Source organism: Strongylocentrotus purpuratus, unplaced genomic scaffold (assembly GCF_000002235.5).
Source record: "Strongylocentrotus purpuratus isolate Spur 01 unplaced genomic scaffold, Spur_5.0 spur5_contig_852, whole genome shotgun sequence".
Classification (NCBI taxonomy): domain Eukaryota; kingdom Metazoa; phylum Echinodermata; class Echinoidea; order Camarodonta; family Strongylocentrotidae; genus Strongylocentrotus; species Strongylocentrotus purpuratus.
In genome coordinates this window covers 252214-277010 of record NW_022145560.1, presented here as the reverse complement: position 1 = coordinate 277010, position 24797 = coordinate 252214, and the positions used below count along the sequence as shown (strand labels likewise).

General features: G+C 37.9%; 1 protein-coding gene across 1 annotated transcript; it reads right to left on the bottom strand.

The window, feature by feature from the left end:
- Positions 1 to 318: 318 nt before the first annotated feature.
- Positions 319 to 19471, bottom strand: LOC764771 (V-type proton ATPase subunit C). The gene is made up of 12 exons (XM_030995059.1): positions 19264 to 19471; positions 15267 to 15466; positions 14580 to 14665; positions 12828 to 12922; positions 11940 to 12031; positions 7487 to 7585; positions 6812 to 6880; positions 5454 to 5546; positions 4449 to 4542; positions 3270 to 3367; positions 2287 to 2428; positions 319 to 1364 (listed from the first exon to the last, which is right to left on the bottom strand). The coding sequence occupies exons 2-12, from the start codon at positions 15464 to 15466 to the stop codon at positions 1281 to 1283; spliced, it is 1152 nt and encodes a 383-aa protein (XP_030850919.1). The 5' UTR covers positions 19264 to 19471; the 3' UTR covers positions 319 to 1280.
- Positions 19472 to 24797: the final 5326 nt, after the last annotated feature.

Below are 24797 nucleotides of genomic sequence, written 5' to 3'. Positions count from 1 at the left end.
AATTTCAAAAGATTTTGGGTCATGTTCTACTCAAATTTAAACCAGAGGCTGACGTGAGACCCTGAATTAGTGGAATACAGACCCTTTGTCTGCACCCATTAATACAATAATATAGTTACAATAATATAGTTACAGCACTTATTGCAAAATGCAAACATTTTCAAAAGCTAAACATACTGTACTAGGAGAAAGAGACATTGCATGTAAATTATGAATGAATATAAATGGAAACAGAAAATCATCAGAGATTTTGTTCAAGAAGCACCTCTAGCACATAAAAAACTAAAACAAAATTGTAACAATACATATCTTTAAAGATTTTTTTTTTGGGGGGTGGGGTCCTACTTATTCTCTCACTGTATTCATCACTGATATTTAAATAAATTCTCATCAATGTTAAGAAAAGTGATCATTTAAATAATCTAGCTTATACCCCTACTGACAAAGGATTTGCAAGACACACATGAACGACATAAACAGGAAAGAAAAAAAAGCCTTTTGAGATTTAAACTAATCCTCTCAAAATCTGATTATCATATTCTTCAAGTACTGATCCTATCTTACAGACTTCAATGTCCTTTTAGAATTCAACAAAATGATATTTTATTTTTATAATACGGATATCTAATATCTATCTATACACGAAACTGACAGATGTTCAACTATATATGGAAATATAAAGAACATGTACTATTATTGCCCCAATTTGTACAATACATATTTTTCACAGTTTAAACAAACAGCATTGTCTCATTATAATTAATATATTGGTTATTTTGTACAAGTGAATCTGTTATTGGCAGAACTGCCAACATCAAAAATTAGACCACCACATATATTACAGGACTGAACTTTTCATGGAGTTTTCCGACTTTAATTCTCAATGAGAAGCCTTCATCAAGAAGACAAAAAAGTGGTCTTTCTATACAGATGGTCACAAAGCTGGTTTCAGTATATTCACTGATTAACGAGTCAATACTATAAAAAAAAAACAAGCAAATAGTTCCAGGTGTCGCAACGAAATATCTTCTTTTCTTAAGTCCATGCTTGTTCATTGGTCTGTGTCTCTGTGACATCAGCAACGTAAATAGGGTGTATTCAAATTTGCTAGGCAATGAAACAGAATTTGACATAACAAGCAATGCTATTATAAACCTTTCAATTCCTTTTTGGTTCTTTATGCAATGATGTAGATTTACAGACTTGATTAATGAGATGTACTGTGTTTTTATTTAGCTGAAGTTAAAATGTCCACGATGATGACGGCAAGGAGGTCTTGCTCAGTCGCAGAAGTTGATTTGGATAGGATAGAAGACATAGGGGAAGTACTCTGTGTTTGACATTAGACCTGGCATGTCAAAAGCCTGCAGGAAATAAAAATGAGATAATTTTGAGATAAATTTTGAAGTTAAAGAGAAAGCTGAGTTCTGGGAAAAGGGTGAAAAACAATTTGTGAGCGTTATCATTGCTGTTATGCAAGTGTGGAAGAACATCAGATAAAACATGCTCCTTGAAAAGCATGGCTCTTCAAATGCCTGGATATTCTAAATATCGCATGTAACATCATAAAAATCTGGACAAATTTTTACAGCACTTGTTCGAGTAGTCCCATATACATCTTTCTGTGTACAGTGAATTTAACTTCACCAAGACTGGGCCAAGTTTCTTATCATTTTGATGATTCCAGAACCTTGCAGTACACACCAATACTTATATGCTAGATGATCAACCTTTTCTGATCATTTCCACAACGTTTCTTTCACAATGCAATCGCATGACCAGAACTCAACTTTATCTTTAAAGGGACATTTGAGCTCTTTTTTTAAGACCGCAAATGCCTTCAAAGTACATGGTTATTGTTCTTATTCTTATTTGCCACTCAGTTTTTCATTATTTCATTAAAACAATTATTTTGTGTAGCGCCCTCTACACCAAAACTCAACTATCCCTTTAAATGTTGTGAACATTATCATCATAAGAAGTAAGAAAAAATCAAGTAAACATAAACATGTAATGTATTTAAGCCATTCCTTCAATAAAAAAAACTTAATTCCATGAAAACAAGACACTACAGAACTAAGGAACAGTCAAACCTGTCTACAGCGACCACCCAATGGAAACACAAAAAGTGGTCTTTGTAGACAGGTTTCTTTAGTACATGTTTCAATGAGAAACCATTTTCAAGGGAAACAAAAAGTGTGGTCCTTGTAGACAAGTGGTCACTAAAGCAGGTTTGACTGTACAATGTAGAAAACACATTGGATCGAGGAATAACTTTTTACTTACCGGTACACCTTTAGCATCCTTAGTATTTATATTGCTCCCATCTAGATGGCCGTAGAGGGTGTTTAGAACTTCTTTGAGTTTCTTCTGTGTTTTCTTGTATGGTTGGAGTATCATGGGTTGAAAGTTAACTGGCAGACCATACCTAGAAGAGGAAACAAAGAGATGCATTTAATCTAATCTGTTGTCTGATATCTCACCGTATCTGGTCTGATCTAATCTTCACATGGTCTAATTTGCCAATGTTTGTTCTGTGTTTTCTTGTGTATTTGGGGGTCGTTACTCGAAACCGTCTTAGACTTCCTATTTAAAACGTGTTTTTAATTCTATAACTCATGTTTTAAATGGGATGTTTACAAACTTAGACTTTCAACGGTTTTGAGAAATTGGCCCTTGGATTATATCATGAGCTGTCAGTTAACCGGCAGACTCTACCTAAACAAAGCGAAGAGATCAATTTGGTCTGATTTATTTGCTTTTATCTGATCTACTTTGACAAATATGATCTGATTATAGTCAACACTTACTCCTACGACTTATTAAAGATAAAGGTGAGTTCTGGTAATGCGATTGCAATGTGAAAGAAAAAGTGTGGAATGGATCAGAAAAAGTTGATCATGTAGCATGTAAGTATTGGTGTGCACTGCAAGGTTCTGGAGTCATCAATATCATAATAAATTTGGCCCAGTCTTGGTAAAGTTACAAGCACTGTACACACAAAAGGCGTATTTTGGACTACATTAAACATGTGGCATAAAAATCCGTCCCGATTTTTATGATGTTACATGCCATTTTTAGAATATTAAGGCATTTGAAGAGCCATGCTTTTCAGGGAACATTTGTTATCTGATGTTCTTCCACAGTTGCATATTAACAATGATAACGCTCACAAATTATTTTTCAACTCTTCCCAGAACTCATCCTTCTCTTTAAAAGAACACAAATTCTAACTGGAGAATCCATTGTACAACCAATGAACATCTTACCTTAAGACTGATTCTACAAACACCCTCAGGGCCTTGACATGTACCCACGCCTGGAATGCTTCACTGAAATTGATCTTTAGCCATCGCACGAGTGGGCCCTGCATCAGCAACAAAAACAATTGGGTGTGTCTCAAATGTTTGGTTACTACAGATTCCTCCAGATATCCACTTATAACTTATGTCAGGAACTAAACATTGCATGCTAGTACAGTGAAATATGTCTATAAAGATCACTCAAGGGAGACAAGTCTTTACAGACAGATGGTCTTTATGTACAGGTTCCTGCTTTAGTACATGTTTCAATGAGAATCAATATTCAAGGGAAACAACAAATGTGGCCTTTGTAAACTAGGTTTGACTGGACTACTCAAAATCAGAAAAGAATTAGAAACAAGCAATGAAAGAAAACAAAATCAAAAGGAGGGAAAAGAGACATAACAAAAAATAATGAATGAAGACACATGTAAAACGCAATAAAAGAAGTTTCTAAGCTCAGTGCAAAAAATGAAATAAATAAGTAAATTTCCCTAATATGGAACAGTTGATGAACACAGATCAAGCCGACCCCAACCATCAGGTCCTGACCTATCACCAAACTTTGAGGCTTGGGAGCTCTAGATTGTACTTGGTGACATTAACATAGATCAATATCTATGTGGGGTCTTTTAGACTCTTGAAAAAGTGGTTAAATCTAAAACATATGGGTCACTCCATAAAGTTGGGGCAAAAAAAATACGCAATGTCCATGTAACGTTGGTCTTCTACTATACATGGAAGATGAAATTATCAGTTGAAGATATTTATGTAATGAATATTATTATATTAGTGCACGCCAGAATCGTTCCAGATTCAGTTGCTTTTCTTCAAAATCTTTGCTTGATACTCATTTATCTTTTTACCAGCTTTACATGGACACCATATTCATATTACATTACTTAAACCGTAGGTCTATAATATCGATTCACCATATAGCTTGAGTACTTCTGAAGATAGTTGGCCAAGGTTTTCATGCAAAACTCAATGTGAACTATCATTGTTACAGTTGATAGGAGACATAGTTTCTCACTTCTGGTATGTCAACAAAGTGCCCCAACTTTCTGGACAGACTCATATCACTCAAGAGTTATTTAATAAATTGCATAAGGCGTGATAGAATGATTAGTATGGATGGTTACTTACATATTGCCTTTTCTTGTCAGCTGCAAGCTTGTTCAGCTCGCTCTTCCCGGCGTTCAACTCCTCCTCATTGTATGTGAACTCTCTCACCATGAACCTGTGTGGGAGGTGAAAGTTCAAAGGTCAAAGGTTATATTTAGTTAATTCACACTCTTTCATAATCAAGGACCTAGAATAAAAACTATAAATTACCGGGTACAACAAACATATCTTTTACCGATTCTAGACACAACTCCACCATTGAAATGTTTGTAATCATTTTTTCTTTTCTTTGTCGTTTGTTAATGTATATTGTATTTTTTTGCTGTACCATTTCTGGTCCCCATAGAAGGCCAGCGGTATCATATTGATACCGCTGAATATGGGCTATCCAGCCGATTATTTTATCTTGTAATTCATAATTCTATTTGTTATTAGTTTATTGAATGCATGATGTATTTTTATATGGAAATAAAACAAACAAACAAACAAACAAGCATCTTGCTTGCACAGATTTTTTTGTTAAACTTCTGTTTTCCCTGGTGTAGTTTGTGCTCATCCACGACCTTCTATAACATGACGCTGTACAATATGACTGTTCCCCCCTCCCCCACCCCATCACGCTTAACCTATTGCATAGTGGGGAGTGTTTCACAAAGACTAAGATCGATTTTAAGATAGACTTAACTATGGTAGGCTGTTCATGCCACTGTTTGCTTTCACCATTTACTGGCATTGGTCTCTCAAGGGACGTACAAAATCAGGGTCACAAATCTACAGAATTTATATTTTTGATAATTAATTATTGAAGGTGAGAGTGACCAGTGGCATGAACGGCCTGCCATAGAGCACATAGAGATGTTATTTCATAACGTTTTATGCGTTATACAAGAACTGAACTATTATTATTATTATTATTATAGTTAAGTCCATCTTAAAGTCGATCTTAGATTTTGTGAAACACCCCCTGGTCCCTGTATTAAGACTATGTGAATGAGAGAATTCAGAAGACAAAGGGTTGATCCTTACTTGTTTTCCCTGGCGTGTAGCTTGTACTCATCCACGACCTTCTTGAATAACGTGACGCTGTATAAGCCGTGATCATTGTCTTCATAGATCATCCTGCAATGAATAAAAGTGGAGACGATTATCCATTTGAAGCACTATAGCATATTGTGTAGCATACATTTAAGATCCCAATGAGAATTATTCCTTCAAAATCGGAATGGGTGGCAGCTATGCACTACACAAATGTGACTATTACTGTTATTATTATACTTGATGAGTTCCGATCCCATTATGGGGGTCGTGCATGTTGCATCAGTCCTCTGGAACAAGCTGCCAAGTGACTTTAGAAACATTCAATGCCTAGAAACCTTTTAGAAACATGTTAACCCTTACTGTACTGGGCTATTTTGAGCACCTCCTGACTGGGGGGGGGGGGGGGGGGGGGGGGGGGGGGGGGGGGGCCTGGGAGGCCCCCCCTATGATCTCGGCCGTCGGATGTCCGATGAACACGAAAATTTGCATGTTTGTAGATATTTACATTACGAACAAGATGGTGTAATTAGTTTTTTGCGAATATGCAAATTTTTGTCGTTATAGCCTAATTAATTATGCAAAATGCTAATCTTATGCATTTTACAGAAAACATGTCAAACTTCACTTTTTGAGCGTTAAAACTCATTATTCATATGAAACTTCTTTTCTAACACAAAATATTTATTTGGATGTAATTAACAATGATAATTTATGCAAATTTGATGCGATTTTCAAATATTTATTTTCTTATGTATTTTATTGTTTTTTTTATTTCTTATTATATCTATTGTTTTTATTTCTTATGTATTCTTTTGTTCTGGAACACATCAAGTTACTTTGAGAAAACATATAAAAGCAATTCGATATCAATTCACATCACCCACTTAGGAAGGAATACATCTAAACCTGCATTCACATTTATGCTTGTACATGAATATATGCAATTATAGCATATTTTTGATGACATGCGCATACTAATTGTTATGTAACACCTCACAGGTATATCCGATTGCGACGAAAATGGTATCAAAACGTGCGTAAGACTTGACGGAAAAAAGTCATGAAATGACAATTCAAAATTTCAAGCGGTTGCGGCGCAATCTCCGAAAATGTCGAGGGGGGGGGGCCTCCCAGGCCCCACCCCCCAGTACAGTAAGGGTTTAAAACGGTTTTATTTACTCAGAGTTACAAATGATATTACGTTGTTAAAATTCTGGAGAGAGATTTGTGTATTCTATTTTGTATAGCACATTGAGTAAGTTATTACATAAGTGCGCTTTTTAAGTGTTTATTATCATTATTATTATGATTATCCCATCAAAAGCAAGGATGCATGTTTTACTCACCTTGTAGACCTGGGCACAACCATGTCAGAGAGCTTCTCATATTTGAAACCCCAATCAGAGTACAGATTCCTGCCAAAGAGAAGCAAGGCAAGACAATTAGATAAAGACTTATACAGTGAAACCTGCCTATAATGACCACCCAAAGGAGACTTGTAAGAGAAGTGGTCTTTATAGGCAGGTGCTTTTTATGTACAGGTTCCTTCCTCTCATATTTCATTTCTCTCTCTTTCTCCCCCTTTCCTTTTTTTGTCTCTCTCTCTCTCTCTCTCTCACTCCCCCCTCTCTCTCTCTTTTTTTCTCCCCCTCTCTTTCTCCCCCTCTCTCTTTCTCTCTTTCTCTCTGTCTCTTTCTTTCTCCCCCCCCCCCCTCTCTCTCTCTCTCTCTCCTTCTCGGTGTGACCGAAGTAAAAACAAGTACAAATGCACAAGGAAAGGATATGAAAGATGGATTTCAACCTACTTTTAGACCACGACGAGTAGCGTGGTGAGATACTACGACTCGTTGATGAAGTCCTCCTTCTCTCTCTCTCTCTCTCTCTCTCTTTCTTTCTCTCCCTCTTCCTTTCTCCCTTCTCTCTCTCTCCCTTTTCTCTCTTTCATTCTCCCCCTCTTTCTTTCTTTCGCAGCGTGTCAGTATAAGATAAGGATAAGAAAGGTGGATTTAAATTAAACCTACTTTTGGACGACGACAAGCAGCGTGGTGAGATACTCTGACTCGTTGATAAAGTCCTCCTTCTTGACGATGTCTCCAAGATTGCGTGATAACAAGCTCCCTCTGTGCAAAGAAAGGGAATGGCATTCTGTTATCCCATTGGCTACTGATTTATTCCCTTAAAGCTTATCAGTACTAGTTTACAAAAGAGATTAGACTGCCCCGCAAGGTCAATGGACAGGTGGTTATCTCATCAACTCAGCTCTCAGTTAATATAAGAAAAAGAGGATCATTGGGGACCAATGGTCACCAATTAGGCATTGTTTAATATAGAGAGGGCGCAAGTAGCTACAAGTAGTGCAGTGGGCCTTTAAGCTTGAATACAATAGATTACTATCTATATAAGGCTTACTAGTAGAATAATAAATCAGTGTATTCAATATCTGTAGCGCAGTACCCGGATGTCTGACCCAGTGGCGGATCCAGGGGGGGGCCGAAACGGCCGCGGCCCCCCCTATTGGCGGCGCAAAAAAAGGAAGAAAAAAAAAGAGGAAGAAAAGAAGAGAAAAAAGAAAGGAGAAGAGGAGAAAAAAAAGGAGAAGAGAAAAGAAAGGAGAAGAGAAAGGAAAAAAGAAGAGAAAAGAAAAGAGAAGAGAAAAAGATAAAGAAGATACACCCCCCCCCCCCCTTTCTCCCTCCCACTCCGGGGTCGGAGGGACCGAATTTGTGTTCCCAAAATTTCCGATAAAGAGTTACTTTTCACGCAACAAAGTCCGGCCCGTAATACACAAAAATCCGGCCCGTACTGACTCTACACACCGGATATAGAGGGGTGCATTCAAAGAGAGGGAACATACATGTGCGTACCTTAGATAACACTGAGTGGGTGGGGGGGGGGGAGAAAAGTCGGGTGAGAAAGGGGGAAAGACAAGGAAATGGCGCTAAGTGACAGTAACGACGAACAAGGGAAAACTGTAATCGGGAGATTTGGGGTCATTCCAGAAGGCTTGGCAAACGTTATTGAATAGAGGGGGGCCGGGCCGGCCGCATAAAATCTCGAGCCGCGGATTCAAATTTAAACGTTAAGATCAGCCCCTGCGGTCATCACTCTTTAGTGAGAAATTTGAAAAGGGCACAATAATTTGGATGTCTTTTAAATAGAAGTTATATACTCAACAGTCAAATTTTAAATTAACGGTAGGGCCGCTTCACAACTCTTATTTTGCCCTTCATTTGGATTCAGCTCATACCAACTCGCTTGTGCTTGTATTTAAACTCATGTTGGTAGTAATCATGGGCAGGGGCGGCAATCCTGGGCCCGTCCCCCAGGAAATTTAGAAATATGGCTAGAAAGAAATATAGCGGAAAGAACGTACATATTGGGCTTAGGGATTTTTTAGAATGCATAATTTCAGCATTCAACATTGCAAAATCTCGCTTGGTCGCTACAACCAGGCCCTCGCCCGATAACACAAACCTTTGAAGCTCCCGGCCGTGATTTATCCATGGTTGGTGTAATATATCTTTTTTCCCTTTCATTTCTACTAACCTAATTGTGTGCTATCACAATCATGATTGTTTCATTTTCGCTTTAAAGCGGTTGCGTAGCCAGGGGCGGTGGGGACAGTAAGAGGATATAGGACGAAAAAGGAGCAGACAAAGAAACATTTTTGAAAATTCTGACAAGTCGAGAACGGTACAACGAATCGTCTTCTTTTTTAATAATTTAATGAAACGTCAACGTTTCCGCGCTTCGCGCGGGAGGGGGAAAACTGAATTCAAACAACGATTAAGAGACGAGAATGGTAAAACGATTGGTCTTCTTTCTTTAATAATTTAATGAACCGTCAAAGCTTACGCGCTACGCGCGGGCAGGGGAAAATGGAATTCAGACAAGGACTAAGAGTCAAGAATGGTACAAAGAATCGTCTCCTTTCCCTTATAATTTAATGAAACGTCAAAGCTTCCGCGCTTCACGCGGGAGGGGGGACGGGAACTCAATTCAGACAAGGATTAAGAGTTGAGAACGGTACAACGAATCGTCTTCCTTCTCTAATAATTTAATGAAACGTCAAAGCTTCTGCGCTTTGCGCGGGAGAGGGGGGGGGGGGAAGGGGGGCTGAATTCAGTCAAGTAATAAGAGTCGAGAATGGTACAACAAATTTTCTTTCTCTAATAATTAATGAAAGGGCAAAGCTTCCGCGCTTCGCGCGGGCGGGATGAAACTGAATTCAGACAAGGATTAAGAGTCGAGAATGGTACAACTAATCGTCTTCTTTCTCGAATAATTTAATGAAAGGTCAAAGCTTCCACGCTTCGCGCGAGAGGGGGTGAAACTGCGTTAACACAAGGATTAAGAGTCGAGAATGTCACAACGAATCGTCTTCTTTCTCTAATAATTTAATGAAACGTCAAAGCTTCCGCGCTTCGCGCGGGAGGGGGAAAACTGAATTCAGACAAGGAATACGAGTCGAGAATGGTTAAACGATTCGTCTTCTTCCTCTAATAATTTAATGAACCGTCAGAGCTTACGCGCTACGCGCAGGCAGGGAAAAACTGAATTCAGACAAGGATTAAGAGTCAAGAATGGTACAAAGAATCGTCTTCTTTCCCTTATAATTTAATGAAACGTCAAAGCTTCCGCGCTTTACGCGGGAGGGGGGGACGGGAACTCAATTCAGACAAGGATTAAGAGTCGAGAACGGTACAACGAATCGCCTTCCTTCTCTAATAATTTAATGAAACGTCAAAGCTTCCGCGCTTTGCGCGGGAGAGGGGGGGAAGGGGGGCTGAAGTCAGTCAAGTAATAAGAGTCGAGAATGGTACAACAAATTTTCTTTCTCTAATAATTAATGAAAGGGCAAAGCTTCCGCGCTTCGCGCGGGCGGGATGAAACTGAATTCAGACAAGGATTAAGAGTCGAGAATGGTACAACTAATCGTCTTCTTTCTCGAATAATTTAATGAAAGGTCAAAGCTTCCACGCTTCGCGCGAGAGGGGGTGAAACTGCGTTAACACAAGGATTAAGAGTCGAGAATGTCACAACGAATCGTCTTCTTTCTCTAATAATTTAATGAAACGTCAAAGCTTCCGCGCTTCGCGCGGGAGGGGGAAAACTGAATTCAGACAAGGAATACGAGTCGAGAATGGTTAAACGATTCGTCTTCTTCCTCTAATAATTTAATGAACCGTCAGAGCTTACGCGCTACGCGCAGGCAGGGAAAAACTGAATTCAGACAAGGATTAAGAGTCAAGAATGGTACAAAGAATCGTCTTCTTTCCCTTATAATTTAATGAAACGTCAAAGCTTCCGCGCTTTACGCGGGAGGGGGGACGGGAACTCAATTCAGACAAGGATTAAGAGTCGAGAACGGTACAACGAATCGCCTTCCTTCTCTAATAATTTAATGAAACGTCAAAGCTTCCGCGCTTTGCGCGGGAGAGGGGGGGAAGGGGGGCTGAATTCAGTCAAGTAATAAGAGTCGAGAATGGTACAACAAATCTTCTTTCTCTAATAATTAATGAAAGGGCAAAGCTTCTGCGCTTCGCGCGTAATGGGGGGGGGGGGGGACAGCGAGCTGCCCGAATATGAGTTTTTGATACCTTTTCTCGTTTATTTTGGTGATAAATAACACTTTCACAAAATACATATTATGCTCAAATTGTTGCTAGCTCACTAGCCGAATTGTGAAACCAGAAAATTACTTTTTTTCGGGCAAGACGCTCTAGCCTCCCCCCCCCGATGAAGATGTCAAAAATTGTACCGGTATGGTGCTTCTAATATGACCTTGACAAACACGGTCTGCGCAATTTTCAAATTTCCGGCCCCCCCTATTGGAAAATCCTGGATCCGCGCCTGCTGACCAATATTGTTTTTGTATTGCTCAGTCATCCAGGAACTTCAACTATCAATATTGATATCGATATCGATATCACATCACATTATCACATTATCACATGAAAACAATGCCATATGTACCGAGGTGAGTCAAATTTGTTATTTCGCTAGTCAGCCTAATATAGATAATAATAATATTACTTTGCTTTGTTTTCGTGGGATACAAGAATATATTGCTCTCGCTATGACAATATTGGACTCGTCCAATAGTGTCATGGCTTGAGCAACATATTCTTGTATCACACTCACAGCCATCCAGTATTATATAAGCACCGAAGCTGTAACATCATAATTTTTTTTGAAGAATTTCTCAATTTGAACTTCATTTTCCGAACGAGCATCAAAAATAATGTCAGAATGTTGAAAACCAATTGAATATGCTAAATATTGGCTGAGAAATGACCATCTGAATAAATAGAGTTCAATAGGAAATCACTGTTATTTTGCTCTGGTTCATAACATTATGGGATGCGGGAGGCTAGGAAATACACAGTGCAGGTTTCAGTCTTCTCCTTGGACTCGACTCAAACCCATAATCTTTGGGTGAACAAGCTACACCAGCTGAGCCTGTAAACTTACGTGGCTTTCCTTTCCAGTGTTTGCAGGTTTCCCTTGATACTGTTGTACGAGTGAGATTTGGTCTTGAGATCTCCATCCATCTGTGATACTTGCTGTACATGGAAAGATCATGTGACAACAAGAAAGATCATGTGACAACAAGAAAGGTCATGTGACAAAAAGACAGATCATGTGACAATGAGAAAGGTCATGTGACATCAAGAAATATCATGTGACAGCAAGAAAGGTCATGTGACAGCAAGAAAGGTCATGTGACGACAAGAAAGGTCATGTGACAACAAGAAAAATAAAATAAGATTCGATGCAAACGTTTCTTTTATAAACGTTTTCTATTTTTTAGGGGTGAGTAGATGGCTCAGTCCTAGAGCAGAGGTCATGGAGGTCAAATCAAAATGCTAGTGCCCTTTGGAAAGGCATTGATCCTCATTACCAAGTCCCTCAGAGAGGACTTAAAGCCATCAGTCCTCTGGTTGTTTACTTACAAGCATATACATGCTCTCTGTAATAGCAGTCAGGTAAAAACAAACAAACAAACCAATGTGCAAATAGAAATAACCTGACATTTCCTCTGGCAACACTTGTTCCCAACTTTGTTTTGTCACAGAGAAAGGGCTATGGTTACGATTGCAATTGGGTTGCAGATTTGGTTTAGGGCAAGGGTTAGGATTGCTGTACAAGGCAAGATAGAGAAAGAATAGGGTAATTCTCCGCTGATCTGTAATACTTGTTGTACAGAGAAAGATCATATCACAACAAGAAAGAAGCAAAATAAGATTGAATGATAAAGTATTAATTTACTTCAAATTTGTTGATACATTTAAATTAATTTAACAAATAAATGAATTGGAAAATGAAACGTATGAAAGAATGAATGAATGTTACACATACCTTGCTAATGATCTCAGCAATGCTCTTTAGAGGAAGTTTAATAGGATATTTAGCCACATCCCACTGGAATCTGGTAACATATGTGCTCAAGTCCACTAGAAAATGAAATCAAATAAACACAGAATTAAAGAGAAAGTTGAGTTCTGGTCATGTGATTGCATTGTGAAAGAAAAGGTGTGGAATGGATCAGAACAAGTTGATCATGTAGCATGTAAGTATTGATGTGCACTGCAAGGTTCTGGAGTCATCAAAATCATAATAAATTTGGCCCAGTCTTGGTAAAGTAACAAGCTTGGTACACAGAAAGATGTATATGGGACTACACAAATGGTGGTGTCGGGGCTAGTACTACCTGATTTTCTTATCTTTCTATGCTCATTACTCAGCCAATATACATTTTCTTCCAAAATTGTTTGGCACATGACATTTATTTGTAATCTTGAACATTCAGTGTAAGTTTCGTTTGATTCTGTGAGAATTAAATTTCTTATTTTTACCAGAACTCACCTTTATCTGAACACTAATACATGTGTATAATTATACATAGTAATCATAATAATAATAGGCATTTCTATAGCGCCGTCTATCTTGAAATTCTACTCCGAGGCGCATTTATTATTACCCCAGCTTTAGCCTAGCTGCCATTATAGCGCTCCAGCATTTCAAGGAATTAATTCCTGCCAGGTACCCATTTACATCATCATATCCTGAATATGTAATTTGATATTGCACCTATTACAAGTAGAACTACAAATAAACCAAAAGATATCAGATGAAGGTAAGGACATAGGAAAAAAGGATTATACTCTCCTGAATATTATTTTAAATTATGCGCAATATGCAATTTATAAATGTTACGTTAAAAAGATTGTCACTGGTTCTGTTATTGACCCCAAATTACCAGCATGCTTTGTTTTTTCAGTTCAAGTCGTCGCTAAGATTATTTTTTTAAGGTATGAATGTGTTAGCAAAGAAAATGATACTAAGCTGGAAGAACTGTTAAAAGTATGCTTTAATTTTTAGCCAACATTAATTTTCATTCAATCATTGAGTAATCTATGTAAATATGTATTGAAATTATGGAAATAAAAACCTCGCTGGAGGAAAAGAGAAAAACAAAATATATATTTACCACTGATGGTACGACTACGCCAATTCACATCTCCATATAATTGCTACAAGAGAGTACATTTTAAAGAACCCTCTTACTCTCACCCCCCCCCCCCTTCTCTCTCTCTCTCTCTCTCTCTCTCTCTTCCTCCTTCTCTTCCTCTCTCTCTTCCTCTCTCTCTCTCTGTCTCTCCCTCTCACTCCCTCTTCTTCTCTCTCTCTCTCCCTCTCACTCTCTCCCTCTCTCACTCCCTCTTCTTCTTCTCTCTCTCCCTCTCTCACTCCCCTTCTTCTCTATCTTCCTCTCTCTTTCTGTCTCTCCCTCTCACTCTATCCCCATCTCACTCTCTTCCTCTCTATCTTCCTTTCTCTCTCCCTCTCTCTCCCTCTCCCTCTCACTCTCTCCCCCTCTCTCTTCCTCTCTCTCACTCTCTCTTCTTCTCTATCTTCCTCTCTCTTTCACTGTCTTTCCCTCTCACTCTCTCTTCCTCTCTCTCTCCATTGATATATCCTTGCTATTATAAGGGAGTACATTTTAACCCATCGCCTACAGGAACCGGGTAGCTCCTGTATTAAGCCTATGTGAATGTGAGAACTCAGTAGTCAAGGGGTTAAAGCACCACAGTGATGATGATGACTCACTTCTGTTAGCCATGAGATTCTCTGCCAGTCTGTCCTTCTGATCTTCTAGAACTTCTCCAAGATAGTGAGCAAGCTTGTGAGTGATACTGTGAGAGGGGTGGGGGGGGGGGGAGAGAGAGAGAGAGAGAGAGAGAGGGAGGAGAGACAGAGAGAGGGAGACACACAGAGAGAGAGGAAGAGATAGAGGGAGAGAGATGGAAGAGAGAGAGATAGACAGAGGGAGAGAAATAGAGAGAAATATATAGAGGAAGAGAAATGAAACGAGAGTGGCAAAATTAGATAGAACAATAGAAACATAAAAAAGAAATAAACAAAAAATGGATGAAGAGATTTCAGATAAATTCAGTTAAGTTCCATTTCACAAATTTTGATGTATTCTGTCTTCAGTTTTTTTTAAAGTGTAATTCGATGTTGCTTTTTGTTCAGAGCTAAATTACCTTAGACTCCATAGTATTTTGTTTGTATTTTTTATAATAATTATTATATTCTGTACGATAGATTATATGGTTTAGGAAATATATAATTTTAACCTAATCCTTGCTAGATGTTTATAATAACTTCTTATACCCTTATATATAGAGGACACACAAAGGCTTCCATTTACATCAAAGGAAAAGTAAGCTAGTCACTAGTAGTGCTAATGTTGTTTTTTTTGCATTGTCCTTTGAAGAAACACATTATGCTTACTTGTCTACATAGGAATCCAGTTTCCCCAATTCATCCGAGAGTCCGACCAACGTGTCTAACGTTCCGACTTTCAGGTCAGGGATCGGGAACTTGAAGTTCAGCGACAGATCGAACCTCACGGTAGCGCCATTCAGTCTCTCCCATGTCTGCTGACACGTCTTCTCACCCGGCGCCGAGATCAACCAAAACTCACCGCTCATCTGGAATTAAAACATCAAAAGTTGATAAATTAGCTTTGAATGAGTGTTAAAGTGGGACTGCACTACTTGCAGCTACATGTACTTGCGCCCCTATATAGCAAACAATGGCTAAGCGGGACTTATTGATCATGTTTGCTGACACATCTTCTCGCCTGGGGCCGAGATCAACCAAAACTCACCGCTCATCTGCAATAAGAACATCGAAAGTTGAACAATTCGCTTTGAAGAGATGTTAAAAGAAAAGGTTGAATTCTGGTAAAGGTTAAAGAGTATCCAGAGCTGAAAACAAGATTTGCTCTTGATGTACAGTAAGGGGTCCGGTGAGGCTATACTGTAAGCTTACTATACTGTATTCAAAATATGAGCTTCAAATACTACAAGATTTTGCATTTACATGTACTGCAAATACATTCTAGTGAACTGTAAGAAGTCTTGTTGAGTCCAGTTAACACATGTGTACGCACTATAGGGCTCGCACAGAACCCAAGCCAGAACTGGGTTCTGTCACTTCTGTGCGTGACCTATACGCAGGGTTTTGATGTTATCTTTATTTCTTCATACTCTGTAACCATTTATATATATAATGCCCAGTTAAGTTTTGTCAAGTTGAAGAAATAAATTCTAGCTGTATACACACGAAATATTGCAGTTGCAATGCAAAACTTTCAAACATTGTCAATCTACAGTGCATCTGCCTGGTCTGAAGTTCTACCGTAAATTGGTCTGGTAAAAGACTAGCTAGCTTGCATGGTTGAGATTAAAACTACCATACTCTAACTTTAGAAATGTAAGTTAGGTGTCATTGATAGATTCGATACACAATGCACATTTTTCACAAAATTGCTAAGCTACTTTCCGGTAGATTTAGAATTAGGTCTTGTAAATTACTATTGAGCTTGTACATGTATGATTACTTCTTTTAAAGCACACTGCAGTAATACATGTATATTAAAAGTTATGAGTTGGCCAGTTGGCCTGCAAGTACATGTGTATTCAGTCCAAAGCCACGCTTTTGAAGCATTGCCAACTTGCTTTCGTCTGTAGAACATAATTAGGTCTGGTAAGAGACTAGCTTGCTTACAGTATGATTGAGACCAAGAGTACAGTTAGAGCAATGAGATTTCCTCTCTCTTTCTGTCACTTCCTCTCTATACATGTCATTATGACAGTCACAACGAAACACCTAACATTGAAAATCGTTTTAAAGGGATCGTTAAACAATGTTAAATCTGAGATACATGGCCCTACGTGTTATCAGCGTCTGTGATATGATGTAATATTGAAGCCCTAAAAAAAATTGCGCTTCAAAATGATCAAGAAGTGCCTCTAAAAAGTAAAAATCTTTAAGTGACCGGTTTTACCATACTCGTTTCCCCAGTGGACTGTAGTATTATGAAAACCGTTTGGCAAACGGTTTTCAAAATTTATAATTCCAATCATAAATATCTTGATAATCAGACAGGCGATTGGCTTGTAAAAGTCATGGGATTCCTGACTGATGTAAAGGTTTATAATTATCATTGCAGCATGAGCTAAATCCAGAATTTTTATTCAGAATCTGAGACAAAGTTACTGATCCCTTTAAACCTGAAACGTACAGTATAAAAAACAGCAATAGAATCATTGAAGCAATTCCACGATATGAAATTATGAATGACCAATGACATTTTCATTTGATTTCATTTCCAGGAACATACATGTAAGGAGATAACAATAATAAAGAATACAAGAAAACGAATTACAATAATAAAGACATAGGAAATTGATTTTCAAAAGGTTAAAGTTAATAAATTCTGCTTCCTGCAATATATAGCGTTGATTATATTTTCTTCTCATTCTTTACTTTTCAAGATAAAATTAACATAATAATAATAATATTAAATTTTTATATAGTGCTTAATACAAATGTCTCTAAGCGCTTTTAACATTAAACCTTAATAGTGTAATTGAGTACATGTTTGTAAATGTAAGTCTACACCTGTGATAAAATGCTGAATATAGATTTCCTTCTAATTTTGTTCCGCTTGGTTTTCATCCAGAACTCATATTTTTTATCTTCAACATTTTCATCTCCACTTCCATGTTCCTATTTCTTTTGAAAACTTCCCGTTTCATTCCTCATCCACTCATTCTCTTTAACGTGCTTAACTTTTATTACAATGTAGATCTTTATTCTCCTATTCCCTCTCCTCATAGTCATAGTTCAAAGTAGACCGAAAGCTTCAGTCTCTATACCGTCGGTTGTTCCACTGAGACTGCGTCTGGCTCCACTAGACCTCCGGTTATAGAGACAGAACGATCGCCTATGCCAGCCTATGTTGAAGATATCACGGCTAGATTTTAGCCGTTAGGCCCCTCCCACAAACATGAACAAACTTGCCACGGCCGTATTGTTATGCCCCCAAAATCCCCAAAAATGTCATTTTACCTTGTGCATATCCAATTTTACATTAGGCCTAGGCTATAATACATGTATCGGTTCCACTTACTAACTTGATTGAAATAATCCGTTTAATGGTCCCTCTTAAGGAAATTATGGGTCAAAATCGACAGGAAAAACTGTGCGCCATCTACACGTTCGTAATGGCGTTATCACAGTTTTTCCTTCATAATCATTTTGCCTTCGGCGTAGACTAGAAGGGATGAGATTGACGGCAGCGAGAGTTTAACACGGCTTGCAAGATTTTCAACATGGATGTCGATTTTGACCCATAATTTCCTTAAGAGGGACCATTAAACGGATTATTTCAATCAAGTTAGTAAGTGGAACCGATGTATTATAGCCTAGGCCTAATGTAAAATTGGATATGCACGAGGTAAAATGACATTTGGGGGATTTTGGGGGCATAACAATACGGTCGTGGCAAGTTTGTTCATGTTTGTGGGAGGGGCCTAACGGCTAAAATCTAGCCGTGATATCTTCAACATAGGCTGGCATAGGCGATCGTTCAGTCTCTATAACCGGAGGTCTAGTGGAGCCAGACGTAGTCTCAGTGGAACAACCGACGGTATAGAGACTGAAGCTTTCGGTCTAAGTTCAAAGGTACTTTTGTATCTCTCTTCTTCTTCTTCTTCTTCTTCTTCTTCTTCTTCTTCTTCTTCATCTTCTCCTCCTCCTCCTCCTCCCCTCCTCCTCCTCCTCTCCTTCTTCTTCTTCTTCTTCTTCTTCTTCTTCTTCTTCTTCTTCTTCTTCTTCTTCTTCTTCTTCTTCTTCTTCTTCTTCTTCTTCTTCTTCTTCTTCTTCTTCTTCTTCTTCTTCTTCTTCTTCTTCTTCTTCTTCTTCTTCTCTTCATCAAACTACACCATCATGGCGATCAAGTGATGCATAATAAGGTGCAACACAAACAGATAGATCTCATATGAAATGTTGGAGTAACAGAACAAAATGAATTTTAGATCTAAAAAAAAGAAGTGAAATAGGCCTAGATCTAGGCCTAGACCTAGTCTAGATTAGTTAGATCTAGATAAAATTCTAGAGTCTAATTTATATTTCTAGGGTCTACTTAGCCTAGATCTAGACTCTTAATTACAAACAAGCATAAAATGACGAGTAAATATTCGCCACCTGCAAACAAATTTTATTCAGATAATTCAACCTCAAAATAAGGCAAAATGGATCTTCGACCTGTCACTTCATTCATAATCACAGTCACAAGCATTAAGCACAGGCTCGCGCTCGCTCCACCGGCAATCCAATTCACTTCGCTGGGGCCGCACCCCGACAACTTCACACGGCTTGACACTACTGAAGCCCCACTAGCCACTCACGTCAACATGTCAACGAGTCGCATACTTACGGTCAATAATAAAGGTCAAATAATTAGAGATATCCCTTTATAACAGCAAAATTGTGTAAAGCAACTTCTTCCGTCTCTTTGACCCACTTTACACGTGAATCATCCAGCTCAATCCTGTAACATTCGAGTTTTCCAGCCTATTTGTATTCTCGAATGATGTTAGATCGCAAGTCCCATGACCTGTAAGAAGTGACACGAAAACATTTCATTTCATGATGTGCGGACGTCAAAGTGCAATTGACAAATGCAAAGAAAACCCTGCTGTGCAAACAAATGCAGCGCCGATGCATGGGGCCACGTTAAGTACAGCAAAATAAAATTGAATTCCTAGATGTTTGTCCCCTCCCACAACGTAGGGGGGGGGGAGTAGGGGAGCAATTGCCATTCCAATCGAGCAGTGAACAACAAAAGTGAAATGGAGCTACAAGAAGGGGGGGGGGGGGCCGGGGAGGGGGAATTGAAATCTCTGGTATCGGACCTATATACGACCAACCCCATCGGCTTATTCTCATTTCATCCACACCCTACGATCACCCCCCCCCCCCCCACCATGGCTAAAACCATGCTACACCATGTCTTCTGTTTCCTTTTCTTTCTCTACCCGTCCCTTCTTAGCACTAGTTTGTCCGACGGTCCGATCCCTCTCTTTCTCTCCCAACCCCTTTTCCTTCTCTCTCTTCCGAGTCTTTCCCTCCTCTCTACAAAAATACTTCATACAAAATAATGATATTCTTTCTATTTTTCTCTGCCTCCCCATTATTAATATTATTATTAGCACTTGTTTTTCTGTCTCCCTCTCTCTCCCTCTCAAACACTATCTCTCTCTCTCGTTTTCCTCTCTCCCTCTTTTGTTTCCCTCGATCTCCCTCTAATTGTTTCCCTCTCGCCCTCCCAACCCCAACCCCTTGATCCCGTCTTCTCTCTCTCCTTCTCTCCCTCTCTCTCTCTCTCTCTCTCTCTCTCTCTCCCTTCCTCTCTACATGACAATAACAAAAACAAAACAAAAAATACTTCATACAAATTATATTCTTTTCTTTTTTATCTGCCTCCCCATTCTTAGCACTTGATTGTCTGTCTCCCTCTCTCTCCCTCTCAAACACTATCTCTCTCCCTCTCAAAACTCTCTCTCTATCTCTCTCTACATGAAGATATAACATAAAAAAGCAAAAGATTACTTCATACAAATGATATTCTTTCTATTTTTCTTTGCTCCCCATTCTTAGCACTTGTTTGTCTGTGCCCCTCTCTCTCCCTCTCCCTCTCGTTTTCCTCTCTCCCTCTTTTGTTTCCCTCTCAAAACTCTCTCTCTCTCTCTCTCTTTCCCTCTCTACATGACAATAACAACAACAACAAAAAATAATCATACAAATGATATTCTTTCCATTTTCTCTGCCTTCCCATTCTTAGCACTTGTTTGTCTGCCCCCCCCCCCCTCTCTCTCTCTCTCTGTGTTATTTCCCTCTCTCCCTCTCCCTCGTTTTCCTCTCTCCCTCTCCCTCTCCCTCGTTTTCCTCTCTCCCCCTTTCTCCCTCTCTCTCTCCCTCTTTTGTTTCCCTCTCAAAACTCTCTTTCTCCCTCTCGTTTTCCTCTCTCCCTCTTTTGTTTCCCTCCTCCCCCCCCCCCTCTCTCTCTCTCCCTCTCTACATGACAACACAACAAACAAAAACAAAAGATTACTCCATACAAATGATATTCTTGTATAAATTGCAAATACAATGTTATTCAAAAAAATGTTCAGTACAAGATGACACAATGTGGTATTTACATTTTTTACTCCACATTTCTTTCTGTACGTAAAATTTAAGCTACCAAAGAATGCATCAGAATCCAACAAATAATCTTGCTTTTTATCGACGCAAAATATAAAATCTTTAAAGATACATGTCACCTACAGTATTTCACTAAAATGAACCATTTCCAGTCTGGGGTAAAAACCATAAGTGATCTACTTTTTCTTCATCTTCCAATTTGCAACTCGCATATTTCAATTTTATTGCTACATTTCTATACCGGTACTTAAATCATACATCAACAAATTAAAAGTGCATGTCAAATTTGACTTCTGATTTTTGTTCTTCACATTGTTGTGAAGCAGACGATCTTGATACCTATTTAAACACAATGTGATTATATCAAATTTTCCTTGATTAGATAAAAGAATTGACAATTTAAAAAGCAGCCAAATGTTAGGGGTTTGTGTACTTCAAACTGGTGGGGGTAGCACAGGTCAGATGTATCCACCCCCTCCCCCACCCCCCCCCCCCCCCCCCCCCCATCCCCCTTCTATCATTACATATCAGCTTACACACAAATTTAGTTTTCACTTTTACTTTGCTTAATGTTCACTCTGTAACAAATTTTACATAAAAAGGTAGACGATTTGAAAATAAATGTAGATTAATAAAAATTTGCTCTCTCCTTTTCTATACAGCCAAGCTAAGATGCTTGTTTATCAATTTGTGATCTAAATTCAGCTTTTATGGTGCAACATGTCTTAATATGGCCTTAAAAAAAGATGGTTTTCATTTACAACTACTTTACAAGTTACAACTTAAGGGCTTACCAGTATTTAATTTTCATCAAAATGTATATAACATGAAAGATATGTTACAAAATGCAACCAAAAAGCCCCTGCCAATTTGTACAAGAAAATAGAGATTATCAATTGATTCCACATTGCATTGTCAATTTTTATGAACATTATACTGCAACAGAAACAGTTTTTTTTTTAAGTCTGTGATTTTAGCTTTTTCTGGTCATATATTATGTCAAATTCATTGCATTTTGCATCAAAATATTACACACAAACAGCATTAAAAGGTGACTCTAAGATGCTTTGAATTAAAATGCAAAGAAAAGTGAAAAAGAATATTAAAAATAACATAAATAACGTGAGTCTAGAGCACACGGGATACACAATTCAATGACATTTTCCCTTTACAATACCAATACATGTACACGTAACAGAGCCATAAATAATTCCACTTAAATTTGCATGAATTTTGCAGGGAGCACATATGCACTACTGAGGGGGTGTTTCACAAAACTTATCATCAGTGACATGTGACAGTTTTTGTTACAAGCTACTTAAGTCCTAGCTTCTGATTGGTTATTGGTTTTTGTCATTTGACAATGAAAAAAAGGCTTTGTGAAACAGGTCCCAGAACTTGTTTTACACAGGAAATGTGTGCAAATTTCAACAGTTGTTCAGATTTGCAAAAACTTTCAAACAAGCTGTCGGTGACAAATAGCAAAGTTTCACATCACAAAAATCTCTGGTTTCATAGTATATCGTACTAATCACAAACAAATCTGTGACTGACATGACATAAACTGTTCATATCATATTCACTACCGGGTATTTAAAAGATTATTTGTTCATATAATTTTTTTTTGCAATGTAAATACGTGCAGTGGGTGCATCATTATATTACGGAATCAAAATTATGTGAACTACACACAAATTAATCTCATCATAATTCAAATTATTTGTAGAACGTCTCCAGAAATTTCCAGAACAAAAGGAATAAATAAATATTATTTTCTTTGATAAATGCAGGAAATGTACATGAAGATATTTGCAAATACATGTACATATATAGCGATATAGACGTACGTACAACTGAAGAAAAAGACGAAATTTCAGAGGCAAATTTGAGGAAGTTTCTGACAAGCACATTTCCGGAAAAGCGTAAGACTTTGCCACATACAAATATAATACATCACAATACATTGAAACACAGACTATACCATACATTAAGAATTGCAAATTAGTCTTGATCAATGTTATCATTTTTTTTCTGTACATAAAAATCAGAATTATGAAAATACTTTTATCTCTAGTTGAAAAATACACAAAAATGATGCAATACAGTCTATTCCTCCCACACAAAAATGGTTCATACACATTTGATAATATTTCAATGGTTAAAACAATTTTTTTTTTTTTAAAGTGAGGCATACTAATGCCATAATAGAATGAAGTCACTTTACATATTAGCTTTGTGTGGTAACAAAGAGGCAAAATAAATGACTATCCTCAAATGTGTGATTCAATGATATATGTCCCCCAAAACATATGATTTGATCCTTTTCATTAATCCACAATATCAATTTCTTGACCAATAATGATAAAACGGTTCTTTCTGGTACCAGTAACATTATTAAAAGGTCAAGTGGATAGATTTCTCATTTTTGAAAGAAGTGGGAAAAGGACACGTGCCACATCCCACAGAATTGCCAGATCTAAAGAGGAATTACATGTTTTCTGAAAATGGATTAAACCAAGTCTGGTTTTTTCAGACTACCTCTATTCAACTTTCATGCTCATTTTAGTTTTAGGAGAATAAGATGTACCAGTTTTAATATTTTCCTCTTGAAGTTTGTTTTTTACAAATAAATATCACAGTCCCTTACAAAAAAAATTCTCTAACAAAGTGGGGAGATTGTAGTCACTCTATACGAACCCTAACACCACACGAGTACATGTACAAACCTTCACTGTGACATCACAATGCCACAGCAAACCTATACTGTGACATCACAATGCCACAAACCTATACTGTGACATCACAATGCCACAAACCTATACTGTGACATCACAATGTCACAAACCTGCACTGTGACATCACAATGCCTCAAACCTATACTGTGACATCACAATGTCACAAACCTGCACTGTGAAATCATAATGCCACAAACCTATACTGTGACATCATACTGCCACAAACATTTACTGTGACATCACAATGCTACGGCAAAAGCAAGTCATCAAGATGGTGTCAATTTACAACTGAGATTGCAACAATATCTTTCAAATGATTATTTTCAAAAAAAGTATCTACCATTCTCTGTCTAATAAAAGGTAAGAAACAATATACGATTGTGTGAAGAAAAAAAAATCATTAAAACTCGAACATCGATATAAAAAAACATAACAGAGAATAGATCATTGAAAGAAAGGCAAAATATACAAAATATAAGTTCATGAGTAAGTGATGGAAAAAAATGGTTTACAAGGTTTCTTCTCCTCAAGATATATTTTCTAATATGATGGCAAGTTATGACTACATGGGGGTTGTATGTACATTAGGGATATCATGGTTGGTGTCTGTGTCAAGTCTTTGGTGTATAATCATACACTTTATGTTCAGGCTTGTATAAAATGGGTGTTGTGTATTATCACCACTCACATGTTTTCTAGCATGGCTTTAGATAAGTGCTACATCAAAGCACCAAACACCAATCAATGTAGGTGTCTATGATTCAGTGTATCATGATAGGTGTTAGGTATTGAAGGTGATAAGACTATACTTCATGCGTAGAGTCAACACATCACACCAACACTGGACCATTAGCTTTGGTGTATAATTATACACTTTATGTTCAGGCTTGTATAAAGTATGCATATGTTTTCTAGCATGTCTTCAGATAACATGGCTCCAAACATTAACACCGAACACAAACACCAATCATAACACCACCCAGTCTGTCCAAAGGATAGAAACCATAAGTCTTTCATGTCCCAAAGTAAC

Bases quoted from the DNA above. Each gene is read 5' to 3' on its own strand.
- LOC764771 (XM_030995059.1), bottom strand. From the start codon at position 15,466: ATGAGCGGTGAGTTTTGGTTGATCTCGGCGCCGGGTGAGAAGACGTGT. The intron at 6,881-7,486 runs GTAGGTTTAATT...TCTCTTTGGCAG, and splicing joins CTGCTTGTCGTCGTCCAAAA to GAATCTGTACTCTGATTGGG. The intron at 1,365-2,286 runs GTAAGTAAAAAG...TATTTCCTGCAG, and splicing joins AGGATGCTAAAGGTGTACCG to GCTTTTGACATGCCAGGTCT.